General features: G+C 42.9%; 1 protein-coding gene across 1 annotated transcript; it reads right to left on the reverse strand.

Moving 5' to 3' along the window:
- Nucleotides 1-807: 807 nt before the first annotated feature.
- LOC134462137 (solute carrier family 2, facilitated glucose transporter member 11-like) lies at nt 808-18,262 on the reverse strand. The gene is made up of 12 exons (XM_063215021.1): nt 18,168-18,262; nt 11,171-11,269; nt 10,734-10,894; nt 9,176-9,300; nt 8,867-8,996; nt 8,008-8,156; nt 5,703-5,890; nt 5,048-5,158; nt 4,297-4,398; nt 3,733-3,808; nt 1,938-2,065; nt 808-1,370 (listed from the first exon to the last, which is right to left on the reverse strand). Exons 1-12 carry the CDS (start codon nt 18,189-18,191, stop codon nt 1,176-1,178), a joined length of 1,488 nt encoding a protein of 495 aa, XP_063071091.1. The 5' UTR covers nt 18,192-18,262; the 3' UTR covers nt 808-1,175.
- Between the last annotated feature and the right edge of the window lie 330 nt (nt 18,263-18,592).

Below are 18,592 nucleotides of genomic sequence, written 5' to 3' on the forward strand. Positions count from 1 at the left end.
ACTGTTCAGTGGAACAGATGGGTCAGTGGGGATACAAACACTTTCTTAGTTTTCAGTAAAAAAGTTGTTGTTGTTACACCCAAATCTGTTGTTATACGTGGTTTAAAGGCCATCACATCCTGAAGATGTAGTGTGTATATTACCTTCAAAGCAGGGCTGGCACTAGGCATAGGCAGACTAGGCCCAGGGTGCCAAATGTCCTGGGGGGTGGGGGGGCACCAAGGCCCACAGAATTACATGGAAGATCAGCTGATCAGATGTATGACTCTATGTTTACAGATGCCCATGTCACATTCCACAAAAAGAAAATATCGGTGCTCGCCTAGGGCACCAAATTGCCTAGAACCGGCCCTGTTCATAAGTAACTTACCATAATCTGGACAAGAATTTGAATGAATCATTGCTGAGTCATTGTTTATCATCATCATCATCATCATCGCCATCATCGTCATCATTGTTTTTGTCGTTGTTGTCATCATTATCGTCACCTTCATCATCAGCAGCAGAAACAGCAGCACCACCACTATTATCTTAATTGCTGCTGTTATTATTTCTTCTGATGACCATGTGACAGGCCTGTTTAATCGATTCGTAATCATTATACAAACAGTAATTTCTTCCCTGTAGAGTCTTTGGAGAAGCTGTATCTAAATGATGCAGTGGTGGAATAAGATGCTGCAACTGTTTCATTCCAGTTTATTTGTTATTGGTGGGTATTATTCGTTTATACAGTGGGGTGGACTGGACATGACAACCCCATATGTTGTGCTGTCCAGTTGCTGAAATTATACAAACATAAGCCAACAGTTAATGAAGACACCAACTTTATTGGAAATAGGCTTAGGGTACAGGAAGTAACAGAAACAGAAATGTTTTCTGTGTTTAAATTATTTTTTTAAACAGGATGTGTAGAGGGGCCAGTGTGGAATTTAGAGTGGACATTTCCAACTGGATACATAATTTATTTCGCCAAGAACATCTTAGAACATGTATGCAAAGTAGTTAAGAAAAAAATGTCAAGAACAACCAACAACATGTATCTTCCGTACAAAATTTACATACATGGGACAATGCCTGGTAAAATGTCACAGATTACCAGGGAAAGAAATGTTTACATTTTTACACATTTACTGTATGACAATAAATAGGGCGCACTCACATCCACACAAAGGGCTCTACAACTTTGTTGCTAGCACAAAGTCTCCCTTCTCAATTTCAGTGCCCCTGTTCTTAAAGTTTAATTTGTTAAAGTCTTCTGTGATCTCCACCATGGTTTTTCCTTTTGTCTCTGGGATAAAATATAACATGAAGGCTGCGCTGAAGATGCAGTAGGCCACGAATATCAAGAAGCAGAACTGGCCCAATCCCTCCTGTTGACAAAAGAGATTCAAAAAGAATGGTCAGGGATGGGCAACCTGGATTCCTTAGTTTGCGACATACCCAGCATTCATACTCATGAGATTTAAGGGTTTTTTTTTTTTTTTTAAATGTAAATATATTTTTTAGGTTTTTTTTTTAAATATATTTTTAGGGGCTTTTATGCCTTTATTTGACAGGACAGTTGAAGATGGTGACAGGAAGCGAATGGGACAGAGAGATAGGGGAGGATCGGGAAATGACCCTGGCCAGACTCGAACCGGGGTCCCCGTGGGTTGGGCATGCAAGCCCAAATGTGGGGGGCTTAGCGCTCTGCGCCACAGCGCCCCCGAGGCGTTTTTTTATTTTTTAATGTGGGTATCTTAGAGCTGAATGAACACATTCTAATGCCAGATGAGGGTCCAAACTGGGGTCACAATTTCCCAAAAAGGGCAAAGACATTTAGCAGGCATTTTTTTGCAGGTGCCTAAGGCTAAAATGGGTTGAAAAGCTGGTTCTAACTAAGCAGAAGAATTTGTCCAGTGATGTATGTATACGTGGCGTGGGTGATCTGATCTTACCACAATGTAGGGGAAGAGCATGCCGATGAAGAAGAGGCTGAGCCAGTTGACTGTGCCGCTGACCACGAAGGCTGACGGACGCCAGGCCTGCAGGAAGAGATCAGCGGGCAGGCACATGGACACCCCCGCTGGAGACACCACAGGAAAACATTACATTATATTACATTACATTAGACTACATTACATTACACTACATTACATTACATTACATTACACTACAGGCAGATGGACACCCCCGCTGGAGCAACATGATCTCCAAAAATTCCGTGCTGCTGGACACGGATGTTAAGGGCACAAAATCCGTGTCCAGGTGCACGGATTTTGCCAAAATTCCGTGCTCCTGGACACGGAATTGTTTTCCGTGCTCCTGGACACGGAATTGTTTTCCGTTATGGACACAGAGAAGTGCTCTCTCTATAGGCTACTCCCACAGCTCTATGTTTCCACAGTCTTGTGTTTTCTCAGGATTTTTCTAATTTCAAATATTTTTTCTCAAAAAAACATTCCCTACTGACAGGTTAGGGTTAGGGATTGTTTTGATGTGGGCACAGCTACTTTTCTTTCATTCATTATATGATTTTGATAGCCTAGCAACCAACTGGAAAAGGTATTTCTCAAAAATATGTCTTTAATGACAGGTTAAGGTTAGGGAATGTTTTGGTCAGGGCACAACTTAAATTGCTATAGCATTATTTTGTTTAGGATTAGCATTTGGTATGTATTTTCTAATGATAGAGTTACACAGTGCTGTGGTAATAGCCTATAGAAAGCACTTCCGTGTGCCCATCACGGAAAACAATTCTGTGTCCAGGAGCACAGAATATTAGCAAAATCCGTGCTCCTGGACACGGATTTCGTGTCCTTAACATCCGTGTCCAGGAGGACAGAATTTTTGGAGATCAGGCTGGCTGGAGACACCACAGGAAAACAATACATTACATTACACTACAGGCACATGGACACCCCTGCTGGAGACACCACAGGAAAACAATACATTACATTACACTACATTACACTACATTACACTACATTACATTACATTACATTACATTACACTACAGCAGTGGTTCCCAACCTTTTTCTTAAGGGACCCATGTTTTTACTATTGTAAGCTTTGGTGACCCAACCACGTGAGCGCCCGCACGAGACGGAGTCACAAGATGCCCTCCGTTTCCTGCGAAAACTTATTTTAGTTATTTTATTCCTCAATTCGTCTTTGGTCAAATATAGAATAAATGTTTAATGTAGCACTTACAATTTGTTGCGTCTATGCATTTATTAGTTCAAAGCTTTGTCTTTTATTCAACATGGGCTACATATATTTAAAACGAAACCCCTTAAAATCAAGAGGGCTCCGCGACCCCCTGTGGATCTTTGGCGACCCATAAGGGGGGTCCCGACCCATAGGTTGGGAACCACTGCACTACAGGCACATGGACACCCCTGCTGGAGACACCACAGGAAAACAATACATTACATTACACTACAGGCACATGGACAACCCCGCTGGAGACACAACGCCACAACACAGGTCATTATTACATTACATTACACTGCAATACATTACAATACGTTACATTACATTCCGTAACAATACACTACATTACATTACATTACATTACATTATGTAACATTATGCAACATGGCATTTGTGGTGTGTGTGTGTGTGTGTGTGTGTGTGTGTGTGTGTGTGTGTGTGTGTGTGTGTATGTGTGCGTGTGTGTATGTGTGTGTGTGTGCGTGCATGTGTGTAATATGTGTCATGTGCAGGGAACCAAAGTGACAGGGTACTCACACGGCCCCAGGCCATAGACACAGATGATGAGGAAGATGAGTGCGATGTTGATGTAAGGGACCCAGGGGTACTGATCCTGCGAGGGGAAGGCAGACATATTTACTGTACATGTTGTCAATGACATATTAGCCAGACAAGACAACGCTCATGGCTTGACATGGCAGGATGAGTGAGGGGCATGGCTAGAGTACGTTGCCTTTGGGCCTGAGAAAAGTCATACATTTATTTTATTGTGTTTAGATTATCTTGAAATGTACCAACGATTCATCAAGGCTAAGTCTAGGCTATCCTTCACCCTTTCACGCGAAGCTGTTATTATAAGTTTGTTCTTACCAAAATGCATAAAAAAACAGCCATTTCTTATTCTGTAACTTGACACTCTCAGTAATGTCATAGCAATGTTGTAATGTTAGGATGCAGTGCTGCCTACTTGCACGGGTGAGGAATAAATGCAATTTCGCTGTGTGCCGTGTGCACTTGTGTGATGTAGAGTGCTGTGTCACAATGACAATGGGATTTGGAGTTTCCCAGTTAGACAGCAGCTTTCACTTCACTTATTATTACCTTGATAGTCAACATGACGATCAGCACAGACATGACCACGCCCATCATGAGATAGCCATAGCCCATCAGCTTCTTCCGGCCCGCACGGTCAATTACAAAGGCCTGTAGACACACACACACACACACACACACACACACACACACACACACACACACACACACACACACACACACACACACACACACACACACACACACAAAGTTAATAACTCATCAAGTGTCTGATTTTTCCAGGTCTGTTAGTCTGAAGTGACGTACTACATATAATACATCGTCTGCCTGGTAAACAAGGCCCTTTTGCTACATGTTGTTTCACACAGAGAGCCTGGTTTTGTTGGACTTTTTCCTATCGCTAATGTAAGGTTCTGATATGGTTGCACTGAGAGTGATATGTGGGAAAAAAGGGATATGTATCAGATTTTAAGCAATGTCAATTACATAAAAACATGATTAAAAACATGTCTAAAAAGTGGTGATATCACCCTGTTTGTGCTTGTGTAATTTCACTGCATGTCCTGTCCTACCTACTTCACAGTACCTCTACATAGGCCTATGTGACGAATAAACATCCTTGTCCACTCGATGAGAAATGAGAAAATGGATATTGCTTAAAGAAAATGTGTTGATTGATAAAGCACATAAAAAACAGTGTTTCACGACACATGTATTTTTTTATACATTGACGGTATGCTGTGTGCTATTTGTTTGTTTTGTAAGCTGTGTGCATGTGCATCCTGTTGAGGCTACGTACACAGATAGTGACTGCAATGAGTTCCGTCGCTCCGATGCCCATCGAAAGGTAATGCATCTTATCCTCCTCAACTCCAGACTCGCGGAAGATGTCAAAAGCGTAAAAATAAAGCTGTGGACATGACAGAAATTTTAAAAAATGCTCAATGAGTATCAAAAATGAGTATCGAAAAGGATAATGCTCATTTGTCATTCGCTGTGCTTGTGCTAAAATAATTAGTGCACTTAGGTACCGTATAGTCCTATCTAAAGAAAATGTTACCAAATAAGATTATAGCTCATATCAACTCAAGGCAGATGAAATAAGCTGTTTGAAATTCATGTTTAAAGTAAGACACTGTTAGGCAGGTACAGGTATGGGCAAAGTGGATTCATTAGTTACAATCTAGTTCCATATATTCCAAATGGCCGGGTTTTACCTGTCCAATTCAGCCAGGTGATTGGCTGGTTGAATGGTCACCTGGTTGATTTGAGCAGGTAAAAGAAGGAGGTTTGGTGGTATATGTGGCCTTAGATTGTAACTATAATAAATTCATTTTACCCATCGCTGCTGTTAGGGCAGCTCTAATTTCAACATTGCAGCAATAATTCCATTTCAACAATTCCAGCATAATGGCTAAAGGACAAGTGTGACTCGACTCTCAGCTCTATCTCACCGCGTTGATGCCGCAGAACTGCACGCCAGCGCAGGGTATGACCAGCGCCAGCAGCTGCCAGCGTACGCAGCGAGAGCGGAGCACGTCCAGCACCGTCTTGGCCCTCTCCCCCTGGGCCACCTCCCGCTCCTTTTTCATGTCCTCCAGCTCCAGCTTCAGGTCCTCCTCCTGCCACAGCCACTGCAGGGCTGAAACACAGTACATTACCGTTCATTTACATTACAGTAAATTACAGTGCAATGCACTACACTGCATTATGCAGGTACTTCTGTCTTCTTTCTGCCACAGCCACTGCAGGGCTGAAACACAGTACATTACCGTTCATTTACATTACAGTATTACAGTGCAACTGCACTACATTGCATCCACAACCACTGTAGGGATGCAATACATTACATTACAGCAAAAAAATAAACATTATGTTCTATTACATTAGTCTAACAGGCACTTTTATCTTCCTCCTGCCACTGCCACTGCAAGGCTGAATATGGCACCTATCACACTAGGTACGTTTACATGAGGCATTTAAATCCGATTTAACTCACTTTAAATCTCATTAAAACTTAATTCCACTTTAAAAACATCATGTAAACACTTACCGAACAGGATTTAAGTTTATTCCGATTTAAACTTAAGTCCGATTAAAGTGGGTGGTTTATTCCTCTTTTAAATCCGATTAAACACGTTCCTCTGTCATGTAACCTTTTAATCAGAATTACAATAAATCCGGTCGTTCCACGCATGCTCGTTGACCACACGATGGCGCCAAGAGCCCGTGCTCTTTGTCAGTGAGAAAAAGATGGCGGCACTTCCTGTTGATTTTCACATGAAAGTTTTGCTTAATTTAAAGTCCCTAAGCGACTATAAATGTTGTGGCTTCCATATATTGATGTAAAAGTGCCCCACGAAGTAATTAAGCACAACAAAGTTACTCCACATCACCCTTTCACCAGTTCGTTTTTCTAAGCTAGGAGGGTGCTAACTAGCATTTGAAAGAACCAGACCCAAAGGGGATTTTACCAGCCTTGAGTCCACTGAGGGAATTCATTTTTGGGCTGAAGATAAGCTTGTGTCCCAGTAGTTCCCCGGAGGTTTGGCGACCACGCCCCCACGCCTTATTTGGCTCACTCAGCACGTGCGTCCTCAGTCCAATCGCAATGCTTTATTTTCCCCAGACGTTTAATCGCATTTAAGTGAAATTGCCATGTATACACGTCGCAAAATAACTCTTAATCCGATCTACTTAAATCCGATCTATTAGATCCGATTCAAAAACATCATGTACACGTAGCAACTGTTATGTTATTACATTACATTTCCGTAGGCCTATATGATATTACATGACACTGAAGTATACAGTACTGTATCGCATTGCACTTAGCAGACACTTCAGGTCATCCTTCTGCTACAGCCACAGCAGGGCTCAAGACACATTACAATACAGATAATTACATTAGCCTACATTACATTACATTACATTTGGCTGACGCGTTCATCCTCCCCCTTTCCAGGGACACTGCGAGGCTAAAATGCATGGCATGACATTTAGCAGGCTCTTTGATCCTCCTTATCCCCAGAGGTCCAAGTTTTAGTCTCGGTGGGGTAAGGTAACTCTGCCCCCCCTTCACTTAAGCCTACATTCCTTCCGCCACCGGCAATGGAGGGCATCAATTTGACTCTGCTGCCCTCTGTGGGCTGCAAGTCTAAATAGCAGAGCATGTTTCTGTAACTGATGATGAGTGACCGCTTCGGTAATGATGAAAGCATCATGGCATCGTCACATTAACCAGGAACTAAAAGCTACACATGAGACATAGCCAATCACTTTGTCTGACATCTCTCACCAAAGGCTATCTTCATATTAACAATCTTGAAGTATTTGAAGGTGAATCTGATTTTTATGACTTGACTTTTGCTGAGTTCAGAAGAAGTATACTCTATATGTATACAGGGCTGAACTGGAATCAAAAAACAGGCCGGGCACTTTTGGCACAGACTATGCCATCACACAGCCCCCTGCTTTTCCGATTTGATTTGATTTGAATTTGTATTCTATGATATTTTGATTAGCCCGGTCCTCAGTCCGCTGTCTATATTACTGTAAAGAGAAGTCAGCGGGCCATCCCATCGAAATTGAGAGCCGGTATCTAAGGGAAACAAACGAACAAACTAACTAGCTAACAAAAAACAAACAGCATCAGCTCCTGAGGCCTGTCGGCCCACCGGGAAAATTCCCTGTATGTCAGTCAGATGACCAGACCACCCATGTATGTGTGTATAATGTTTGCGGTGTGGCTTGCTTCACCTTTCTTGCAGCCCTCCTCGTCTCCTTTGTCAATGTAGATGTAGCGTGGTGACTCTGGGAAGCACAGCAGGCCCAGGAATTGCAAGATGGCAGGCAGGCCACTCACAGCCAACAGGTATGGCCACATGTCCTCCGTCCCCATCAACTCCCTGTGCAGAGAGACAGGGAGGCAGAGAAGAGGAGAGGCACATTTTTGTGACGATGAGGTTGATCTGATGGTTTGTGCAAGTCATTTGGAGTAACTGGTCAGATTGTGTACATACGGTTGTATCAAGTATAAAAATCCACCTCTGACATTATAGAAGTACGAAAAAAACAAAGACTCTCATTAGGCACTAGAGATGCACCGGATCCTGATTTTTAGGATCCTGCCGGATACCGGATCCACTGCTTATGATCCTGCCGGATCCGGAACCGGATACCCGATCCTACAAAAGGGTTGAAACATATAGTCTACTCGCACATATGGGCCCTTTTTATTACGTTGGCTCAAACTATTTTGTATTTTGCAACGGCCGCTTCCAAAGGGCTTTCACTCCATGCATTGATTGGGGTTGTGAAAGACAGACTGAAAAGCCTAGGCTAGAGATGCACCAGATCCTGATTTTTGGGTAACATGCCGGATACTGGATCCACTGCTTAAGATCCTGCCGGACCCGGATTCTGTGAAAAACCCTATTATCCTGCCGGATCCAGTGCATCTCTATTAGGCACCGTGAAATAAATGTTGTAATAACAACTGTGTTATGTCATGTACTAGTGTTGTAAATATGACATCGTGAATTTCCGTCTACTTTTTACCTTTACACACCTGTGTTAATTCAGTTAACTAAAGTAGTTGGCCAAGTCTAGCACTCACTTGATGCCCACCACCTGGCCCACGAGTTTTCCGAAGCCGATAAAGATGGAGCAGGTTAGTGTGAGGAACCCGCGCAGCTTCTTTGGGGAGCTCTCCCCCAGGTACATGAGGTGCGTACTGAGCCCCAGGCCTGGTGGACAGGACACGCACATCACAAGAAGAAAGAAGAAAGAAGAAAGAAGAAAGAGGAAAGGAAAGGAAAGAAGAAAGGAAGATGCATCTTTAAACTGTGAAATATGCCGATGAAGGAGAATTCCTGCCAATTTCCTACCAACATGCATTGCTCACGCTGCTATAAGCTATACATACCAACATTGTATCCGTACAAGAATCTTCCGATCAGGATCATCTCAAAAGATTGAGCAGTCCGGCTCAGGATCATAATCACTGCAGCAACGACCTCCACCACGTTGTTGATGAGAAGCGCTTTCTTCCTGCAATACATCAATTATTGAACATCAAGGACTTCTTGATGAGACCCCTTAAGACACGGCATTATAAATCAGCTGTTACCAGAATGGCAAAGACCAAGTCGTAATGTATTACTAAAGGCCCCGTGCACACTGTCATAGTAGTGTAGTACTATAGTAGTTAACTTTCAATGTCTATTACAGCGTGCCACAGGAGATACGGCGTGCATTAAGGGGCTACAGACAAACTTGTTGAAATCTGATTCATATTTTGGGAAAAGCAACTAAGTTGCTGATGGGGCTGTAAGGGAAAGCACATGATGTTCTGCATGTGGTGACATGGGGGAATGTGCGGATGAAGTGATGAAGTAATGAGTGAATCTATGTGTTTTATGTGGACTAATGTAGGTGTGGTGGCATAGCTGGGTAAAGACAGGGGATGGTAAAGATGGTATGAGAGGGGATGGTAAAAGTATGTGGAGGAGAGGAGTATATGTGTTTGTGTATATGTAGCCTACGTATGAGGATGCTTATGTGTATAATGTAATTGGTGTCTACATGTACTGTATGTCCTTGTATATGAGATGTGAATCAACAATGCTCAATCGGGACTATGGGGCCCAAAGTGTGCCACCAAGGAGATATTTTGGACTCGCTATCAATTGGACTCTGACTTGTCTTGGACTCGGACACTGGTCTTGCCAAATTAAGCTTTTGGACTCGACCAGGTCTATCTTTATTTTGTTTAGAACATTGGCTACCATAAATTCTAGAGTGGAGCTTGAAATCCAACAACATACAAGTTTGTCTTCACATCCATGGCAAATGGGTTACCTTCAAACATCCGCTTTATTGAGATTCATCCTTTTCATTGTTTAACACTGACCGACATGTGACTCGGACTTGACTTGGACTCGAATCTTTTTGGACTCGGTCTTGTCTCGGACTCGAACCTCTTTGGACTCGGACTTGTCTCGGACTTGACTATTCTGGTCTTGGACTTGTCTTGGACTCTACAAAGGTGGACTTTACTACAGCCCTGCCAAGGAGATATTTTCTTGGTGGCACATTTTGGGCCCCATAGACTATTACACCACCAGCCTGAACTGCTGACATAACGCTCCATGGATGGATGGATGCATGTTTTCAGGGGACCATGCTGCCCTACAAAGCAAAAAGGCAGTAACTGCGTTGTGGAAAATGACTTACTATGACTTTAATGACATATATATCAAAGTGTACATTTAAGTAAAATGATTCATCTGCACAAAAGGTGGTAATATAAAGTAACAAAACTGCTAAATGTCAATAATCTCCCAAAAACTACTTAGACTGGATTACAGTGTCATTTAAAAATATTTTTACTCAGTTTGGAGTTCTGCGCAGTTACTGCCTTTTTGCTTTGTAGGGCAGCATGGGTTCCAAGGGGCCAGGAGCAACTGAGAGCGGGATCTTACCGTCCATATTTGACCGGCAGGCTGCCACTGTGAACGGCTCCAGCCCAGCAACCCAGGCTGAAGACGGACACGATGAAGGACCAGATGAGTTTGTTGGTGGCCTCTCCAATGGGAACCTCGTACCTGCTCAGCCACGTCTGGTTCATAAAGTTCTTAATGTGCTGTGAAGACAGAGATGAATTTGTCAAATTAATTCTTTAGTCACCATCACATCAGTAACCGGGTGTTCAGAATTTTGTAGCACATAACATATAATAGTATGTAAAAAAAAAAAGCTATTCAAAATTTTATGGTGAATGGAGAAAATATTTACGACTGGATTTCAACCTATGAAGCCAGGCTCTTTTAGGATATGTTCATATTCAGGACTTTGCTCCTAAACGGCTTTGTTAGCAGAGTCAGTGAAGGCTACAGTATGTGGGGGACGGCCGCCTTACCTCAGCAGGCGATGCCATGATGGAAACGTGGATGCCATACTGGAATGATCCCCCGACGCCCAGCACCAGTGTCAACAGGTACAGTCTCCAGTACTGAGTCTATGGAAGAACAGACAGACAGAGATTCTTTAAGTATATAGAGATATGCCAACATAATAGGTTTCTATGGGCACCTAACGTGACCAGGTTCCGGTCTGCCTGAAGGGGCGTGTCATAATGCTCCTAGCATTGAATAGAACAGTCCTTAGGTCTGCCAAGGTCTGCCTAAAGGGGGATTTCCCCCCCTCTCCCTTGCAATAATAGAACCCGGAAACAATGGGCCAATGGAACCGCTCTCTCTCTACTCTCTGAGACAGATCTCAGACTACACAGCTACAGTCTCCAGCACTGAGTCCATATAGGTGCAACTGTATTTTAAAATATATACACCAGCAACCATGAGCATAACTCCACAAAGGCAAAGGTAGGCATACATGTAGATCCAAACTGATATTCACCAGCGTCAAAAGGTATGTCCAGTCTATGGAGTCTATGGAGGTACAGGTAGATCTCAAACTATAGTTTAAATACATCAGTAACCAAAACCATAGATCTATAGATTTAAAATGCATATGTCTGAGTCAACAGGTACAGTTTCCAGTATTGGAGTCTATGGACGCACACAAATCCAAACTCGGGGGGAAAAAAACAAAACAGGACTTTATACACTGATGTGATCTCCTTACAGTTACTTGTAATTTGTCACAATTTGTTGGTGCCAGCGCTGATATGGCAGTTAGTACTACGTATGTGACCATTTTCACCATGTGCATGGCAACCAAAGGCTTCACCCATTCCATCGTCCACATTCCAACTTGCCCACATTCCCGCAACACCCTTAAAAGCCATCATATCTTTCCACACTCACCTATCCACTGAATTAAAACCACCTGGCTGCTACCAGGTTGTACCATCATTTCCCTTCAAAACTGCTTTGACTGCCTGCAACAATATTTAGGTTGGCTGTGACCTTGCAACAATGCTCAATTGGTACTATGGGGCCCAAAGTGAGACACCAAGAAAATATCCCCCTCACCATTACACCACCTGCCTGAACCGCTGACACAAGGCAGGATGGATCCAAGTTTCCAAGTTGCTGACATCAAATTTTGATCCTACCACCTGAGTGGCATAGCAGAAATCGAGACTTATCAGTCCAGGCAACGTTTTTCCAATCTTCTATCGTCCAGTTTTAGTGAGTCTGTGTGAATTCTGTCTGTGAGTCTGTCGTTTTGTTTCCTGTTCTTAGCTGACAGGAGTGACACCCAGTGTAGTCGTCTGCTGCTGTAGCCCATCTGCCTTGACATTCAAACTTATGTAACGTTCAGAGATGCTCTTCTGCATAACTTCATGTTGCTTGTCTATCAGGTCACACTAGTCTGGCCCTTCTCCCCTAACCTCTGACCTGTGTGAAATGTCGACTGACAAGGTCCCTTCAAACTTTGAAGTTCAAAAGGACAAATATGTTCCTCAACCCTATATAAAAGAAGTTAATTTAGATATTAAATATGCATACAAAACTATCAAATTTGGTACACATATTAAAGGTATCCCATCTGATATACAATACGTTGAATATTGTAACGATCAAGGGACACATAGCTGTCAAGTATGTGGTGGGTGATAGCTGGGGGAGGACAGAATGGTTGCGCGGGACTGTTGTGGAACTGATGGTTGTTTTAAAGTGTTCTTAGGAGTTCTTATGAGTCAGTTGGTAAAGTCCGGGCTGGAGATAAGTCGCAAGTTTATGTCTCGATGTAGGTGTTAACTGTCTCGTTGATTAAACCCAAAGAAACTGTACATCTGACTCGGTATTTCTTTGGATAACGTTACAATATTATATCTCTGTGTTCATTTTGTGCTCAGAAGAGGAGAATATTTGAGCCCTGTCACAATTGTGACCACATTTTCAAGAGATCCCATTGTAAGGCCAATTCTGTACATTCAAATCTCAAAAGAAAGTGAATAAAGAAGCACTCATCAGATTTCTTTTTTCGTTTTTAATCGCCTCACATCACAGACGTTTCGGGCTTACACCCTTCTTCAGTGTGAAATGGCGATTTCGCCTTTGACCCCAGTAGGTGTGACTTAAATAAACGTAGTTACCCAAAATGCCACCGCAGGTGTCTCCAAAAAAGCCCAGTGCAGGTACCCAAAGCGCACCACTAGAGGGAGACGCAATGGATACCCATCATTCTAACTTTACAACAATTACGCACGTTCCAGCAATCAAAACAAAATTACAAATAGAACATTCTTTCAGTGTCCATGTCTTAGTGTCTCAGGCTTCAATAGACAACCCAAAAAAAGGGTTTCAAACCCCAACAAAAAAGTATTTACAAATTGGAACCTCACTTTAAGAAAAAAGAGCTAAGAGAGACATAAGCATGTAGCCCACATCACAGACATATGTTACAAAAAGCAAGACAGAAATATAGCTGCAAGCAGCAATGCGGGGCCAAGCAGTACACTTGCCAAAGTTGCCATGGCAACATAAGGAACTGCAGCGCCCCCTTTGGCCCAAATCTCGCCAATGTTGGGGTGCATTCCTTGGAGGGGAAAATGGGGAGAGAGACGGGGAGGGTAGGCAAAGGACCTGGGCTGGGAATCAAACCCGGGTCAGCCGCATGATAGACGAGTGCCCTACCGGTTGGCCATGGCAGGGCCTGTGCTGCCCTTGATTTATATTGAGTAACACATTTCCATTCCCTCTCAAATTAGTCTATAAAATATCAGCAAGTAATTTCTATACTTGAGAGGCTTGCTTTTTGGACAGCAATTATAATCCTCTGTGATCATTCTATTTAGTAAAATTGTTTATATGACATACAATATTATGGAAAAGAATCGGGAGCCTACTGAAAATAGATATGTCCTTGAAATCCTAAACATAAGAATCCTATAGGCTGCAATGTAATGTTGGCCAGCCTTTTGAGAGACTGGTCTGAGGAATTGGTGTATATAGAAGCAATGTGTGTGTGTGTGTGTGTGTGTGTGTGTGTGTGTGTGTGTGTGTGTGTGTGTGTGTGTGTGTGTGTGTGTGTGTGTGTGTGTGTGTGTGTGAGAGAGAGAGAGACAGAGGAACCGAGAGAACAACAATGGTCTCTCTCTCTCTCTCTCTCTCTCTCTCCCTCCCTCCTTCCCTCTCTCTCCCTCTCCCTCTCCCCCTCCCTCTCCCTCTCCCTCTCCCTCTGTCTGTGTGTGTGGGATGGGTTGGGGGGGTATGTGCAGGGGCTGGGGCAGTGGGGCTTTGGTTGACACTAGAGCAATAGCAGACTACGCACACACCTAAGCTCTCGTCTCTTGTGTGTCCAGAGACCCCCTGCCGAGAATGGTGTCAGTGAACGTGCGCAGGTGCCGTTGGCAAAGGGGACAGAGAGATGAGAAAAATCCCTCCATTCTTTCCACAATTTTGAATGGCTGCTGAGAGCTGATAGTTTTTTCAATCGTTACGAAAATCCATACATGGGTGCAGCATAGTGTGAAGATGACCTGTGTACCAATATTTTGAAAATTGGGAGTACGGTTCAAAAGCTACAGGCAAAAATGTAGCTAAAATTTTGACCTGCTGGTGGCGCTACAGAGTTTGAGCTGGGGATTAGATTTTTTTGTGGTAGGTCATGGGATGGACTACTATGTGTGTACAAAATCCCTGCCCAATTCGACAAACGGTTGCTGAGATATGACCTCACTTCCTGTTCCGCCACGTTTACGACAATTTTGATTGGCTCTCACGGCTAAACGATAAAAGATATCCAATATTCCTGAAGACCCCATATGTAGCTCAGTACAGAGATACTATATACCGAATTTCGGGTGAATTGGTCAAAAATTGCAAATTTACAAAATCCAAAATGGCGGGAAAACTATCCCGGCGGAAAATGACGTCATATGGTGCGTTGGATTCGTCTTGGCCCAAGGATTCCAGGGATACCAAGTTTATGAAAATCGGCCCAGCGGTTCAAAAGTTACAAGCAGAAATGTACCTGCAACTTTGACCTGTTGGTGGCGCTAGAGCGTTGGGGCTGGGGACCTATAAATTGCTGTGGGTAATGCTGAGCCGGGCCCGAATGTGTGTGCCGATTTACATTTTCCTACGTACGGTTCTATGGGCTGCCATAGACTTGCAGAGGGAGAGGAATGGTGACTAGAGAATAATAATGAAGAAAACCTACTAACTCTATAGGGGCCTTCGCCAGCTTCGCTGCTTGGCCCCTAATCATTTCTTCATTCATCCCTCTTGGGATGAGAGTATCCAGAGTGTGTATCCAGTAAGCCTCCCTTTTCAAAAATAAATTGTCCATGTCCCCACCCCTGCGTGGTGTGTCCACCACCTCAATTCCCATATATTTTAAGTCTGTTGTGTTGTGTTTTAACTGGTTGAAATGTCTGGCCACCGATGATTTCTCGTCACGGTTGCGTATAGACGACTTATGTTCGCAGATCCTCGTCTTTAATAGCCGTTTAGTTTTCCCCACGTAATATAGATTGCATGGACATTTAAGCAGGTAAACTATGTGTGTCGTGTTACACGTTATCCTGCCCTTTACAGCGTACGTTTTCCCTGTACTGTGGTGCGTGAATGTGTCGCTTTTCAGCATCGCGTAGCAATGTACACAGTTATGACAGGGGAAATTGCCATTAGGGATCCGTGAAAAAAAGTGTCGTGGTTTGGGAATGGGTAGATCAGATTTTACCAAGAGATTTCGGAAATTGGAAACATTGTAACTTTATCATTACTTTATATATCCTAATGGGGCACTGACACAGGCATAGACAATGATTGTGAAAGGGGCTGCACAAAAGAAAATGTGTGGCACATCCCATGTAAGAGGGGCCCTGGCTGGCATCTACTATCAGTATACATATAAACGGCCATCCGGGTACTTTGTTCACGAGCAAGCAGTCCGCCCCTTTTTGGGGGAAAACAAACCAAATGTCTCATTAACTTACAGTGAGTCCAAGAAGTATTTGATCCCTTGCTGATTTTGTTGGTTTGCCTACTAACAAAGACATGATAAGTCAATAAATGTTATAATGTGCATTCTAATATGGAGAGACAGAATATCAAAAAGAAAATCCAGAAATTAACTTAAGAGAATATATATTAATTTATTTCCATTTCATCAAGCAAAATAAGTATTTGATCCCCTGCCAACTGATAACAGTTCAGGGCCCACAGACCAGATGGGTACTTCCGATCAACTTGTCATCTGAATTAAAGACACCTGTACATACTAACATGCATAAAAGACGCATTGAATCAGCAGAATCAGTCCATAGTATGAGTGAATCAGTCACACTCCAACCTCACCAGCATGGAACAGACCAAAGAGTGGTCAAATGATATCAGGGACAAGATTTTAGACCTGAACAAAGATTAAATGGGCTGCAAAGCCACAAGAAAGAGACTGGGTGTTAATGACCCAACTGTTGATGCATTTCTTCCAAAATGTGAGGAATACAAAATGACTATCCATCAGCCTGTCTGGGGTTCTATACAAGGTTTGACCTTTTGTATGGATTTCATTATCATGAGAACAGAAAGAAAGCACCCTAGACCTGTACAGGATGAACTAGGCAATGATATCTAAGCTACTGGGACCAAAATCACTGAGAAAACTACTGGTAGCACTTAATGCCACAGAGGTTTAAAATCCTGTAGTGCACACATGTTACCGCTACTTCAGAAGGAACCTGTGCAGTCACACCTGAGGTTTGCCAACGGACATCAGACTGGTTTAGGATATGATAAGGAGGTGCTGTAGTCAGATGAAACCAAAATCAAGCTGTTTGGCATTAACACAATTCAATGTGTTTTGAGAAAGAGAACTGCTGTCTATGATCCCAAGAACACCCTCCTTACCATCATGCATGAAAGTGGTATCATTATGGTTTGAGGGTGTTTGTCTGGCCAAGGCACAGGACAACTTCACATCGTCAATGAATGGATGGAGGGAGACATGTAATGTGCAATCCTGAGTGCAAACGTCCTTCCCTCCACCACTACACTGAAGGTGGGGCATTTTTGGATCTCCCAACATGACAATAATACACAACATACAGTTAAAGCAATGAAGGAGTGGCTCAATAAGAAGCATATTTAAGTCGTGAAGTGGCATAGACAGTCTCCAAATATTAACCCTATAGTAATTCTATGGAGGGAACTGAACCTCCCATTTGCCAAGCTACAGCCACAAACGATTAATGTTTTAGAGATAATCTGCAAAGAAAAATGGGCAAAAATCTTTTCTACTTTATGCACAAACATTGTCATCAACTAAAAGAAGCATCTGACCTCAGTGCTAGACAACTAGGGCTTTGTCACAAAGCACTTTATCTTCTTTAGCTAGAGGGGTCAAATACTTATTTGCCTAGATTAAATACAAATAAATTAAAATATATTATTTTAAGTTATTTTCTGGAATTTCTTTTTGATATTTTGCCTCTCCATGTTTGAATACATATTATCATAAATGTATAGACTGACCATGTCTTTATTAGTGAGCAAACCAGCAAAATCAGCAAGGGATCAAATACATATTGGACTCACTGTACATGCAACATCGGTTAGCTTAAATTAACACCGTCCATGCTTCAGCCACGGCTGTTTGGCTATGTTATTTGAGCAGCCGCCAACGCTTGTCTACAGGTCCTTGTCCTTCGTTTATTCTTTCCCAACACCAACAATTGACTTGCATTGGCTTATCCCCCAATGTTTTCCCCCCAAAAGGGGCGTAACGCACATGGTACATGTCACAGCGCTTATACGTACATGTATGTATATTGGCCCTTGTCATGGTAATGTTTGGGAACCCCTGCTACAGATTTATTGACTAGGACTCCAGTCTGACCTGGGGTCATCTCTCTCTCTCTATCTCTCTCTCTCCCCAATAATCTCAACAGGCCTGAAAACAAAACAAAAATGATTAAAATGAAGAAGGGATGTGTTTCTCACCATCTCTTGCAGCATGGTCTTCATGGCTGTTGACTCCCTGTATGATGACTGGAGAAAGAGGTAGAAGGCTGGGCAAGCACTCACCTGCGGCGAAGGGGGATAAGGGTCTCCTCATCTTCTCGGCTTATATATCCATCCCAGACGGTTATGTTGCCTAAAAACAAATGCGTATGCATGTCTTCAATCATTTATCTGGCTCTGGATGTTGATTGCATCCAGGTGTGTCCTAGACAAAACTGGACTCTGGCAGACATGTCAGCATTTGCTGACTCGGTTAATGGGTTTATGGTGACCATCTGACATCTGCATTTTAAATTAAACTGTCAAGGGGCTTTCATTTTGTCATACTGTGGCAGGGGCAGGCAACTGCATTGTGAGAACAATGTCCATCAGAATAAATACAAAGGCTATGACAGTGAAAGTTA

This window comes from Engraulis encrasicolus, chromosome 14 (assembly GCF_034702125.1).
Source record: "Engraulis encrasicolus isolate BLACKSEA-1 chromosome 14, IST_EnEncr_1.0, whole genome shotgun sequence".
NCBI lineage: Eukaryota > Metazoa > Chordata > Actinopteri > Clupeiformes > Engraulidae > Engraulis > Engraulis encrasicolus.